General features: G+C 41.0%; 1 protein-coding gene across 1 annotated transcript; it reads right to left on the reverse strand.

Moving 5' to 3' along the window:
• Positions 1–1,454: 1,454 nt before the first annotated feature.
• SARC_15389 (hypothetical protein) lies at positions 1,455–1,624 on the reverse strand (the record flags this gene model as incomplete). Its single annotated transcript, XM_014290491.1, has 1 exon — positions 1,455–1,624. A coding segment is annotated over exon 1 (163 nt), but the record flags the coding sequence as incomplete, so codon positions are not given.
• Between the last annotated feature and the right edge of the window lie 148 nt (positions 1,625–1,772).

Below are 1,772 nucleotides of genomic sequence, written 5' to 3' on the forward strand. Positions count from 1 at the left end.
TATATCAGACCTGATACCCACGTTGTACATGCATGCGTCGCTTCACCCAGTTACATATACCAACCTCCAGAGCCAACACAGTGGTGGCATTGTACAGCTCGCCTTTGATGGCGACGGTAAAGAGAACGGCGGTTGTGAGCACGCACAGGAACACCTGACCAACCAGAATGGTCGTGAATAGCACGTTGAACGTTATGGACTTGCGGAACATGTAGCGCCACGGATGCGCCTTGTCTGTGTAGAGAGAGAGAGAGAGAGATAGCGTACTTTGTTTGTGTGTGTGTGCGTAGAGAGAGAGAGAGAGAGGAGGGATCGTGTACTATGTTGTGTGTGTAGAAAGAGGAGAGAGAGAGAGAGAGAGTGTGTGTGCACGATAAGAGACCACACCAGAACGTATGGGTTAGAGAGCCAGGCATAAGTGATTGTAGACAGCTAGTAACTATTCGTATCACAGTGTGCTATATATAGTATGGCCACGTGGTAGCGATGGTATACTTATTATTGGTATCACTTGAGGGTGTGGTGTGTTTGGGTGTCAGGTATGTGGCAGGTGGTATGGGTTATGAGCTGAGCTGAATTGAGATGCATGCGAAGAGGTGAATAGTAGACGCGAAGAGGTTAATTACACACAAACACACGCATACACATACATACATGTGCATATGAATACATACCTACAAGCATATATAAATAAATACCTAGATGTACATATAAATACATACCTACATGCACATAAATAAATACCTAGATGTACATATAAATACATACTTAGATGTACATATAAATTCATACTTACATGCATATATAAATACATACCTACATGCATATATAAATAAATACCTAGATGTACATATAAATACATACCCAGATGTACATATAAATACATACCTACATGCACATATTAAAAAATACCAACATGCACATATACATGAATAACCATATGTACATATAAGTAAATACCTACATGCAAATTAATAAATACCTACATGTACATATACATGAATACCTATATGTACATATAAGTGAATACCTACATGTACTTATAAATAAATACTTACATGTACATAATAACACATACCTACATGCACATATAAATACATACCTACATGCACATAAAAATAAATACCTAAAAGTACATTTAAATAAAGTATTGGCAAGTTCACAGTGCACATGTGCGTGTGAGAACTGCGAGCGCATTAGTGTTGTGTTGTCACACTCAGAAAAGGTGAGAGGTGCAATTGACGACACAAACTGAAAAGGAGATACACGCAAAAGCTCAATAGCATACGCACATACGAACCAACAACAAACACAAACACAAGCATACACCCACACACATAGGATCTAGCAACAGACAGACACACATAGTAACTAGCAACACACACAAGCACACGCACAAGCACAAGCACACACACTAGCACATGCACAAACACAAGCACATATGCTACACTTACCTTGGCCGTGCCAGGGCTGGTACTTGCGGTGGCGCTCCAGTCGTCGCATTTTGGAGAGGAAGGAATTGTCGGCTGGACTCATGTGGTACCACGCACTCTGCGACATCTCTACGTTACGGATGGGAATGTACAGCTCACCGAGCAACTCACTTCCCATGTACATCACAAAGGTCAGGTGGCTGGGGGAGTGGGGGGGGGGGATATGGGGGAATGGTGGTTATGGGAATGGATATGTGGCAATATATTTATACTGATATGTCTATCTATCGATGTATGTAACTGTGTAGCTATGTAACTATGTAACTATGTATATATATA

Source organism: Sphaeroforma arctica (assembly GCF_001186125.1).
Source record: "Sphaeroforma arctica JP610 unplaced genomic scaffold supercont1.6042, whole genome shotgun sequence".
In the NCBI taxonomy this organism is placed as follows: domain Eukaryota; class Ichthyosporea; order Ichthyophonida; genus Sphaeroforma; species Sphaeroforma arctica.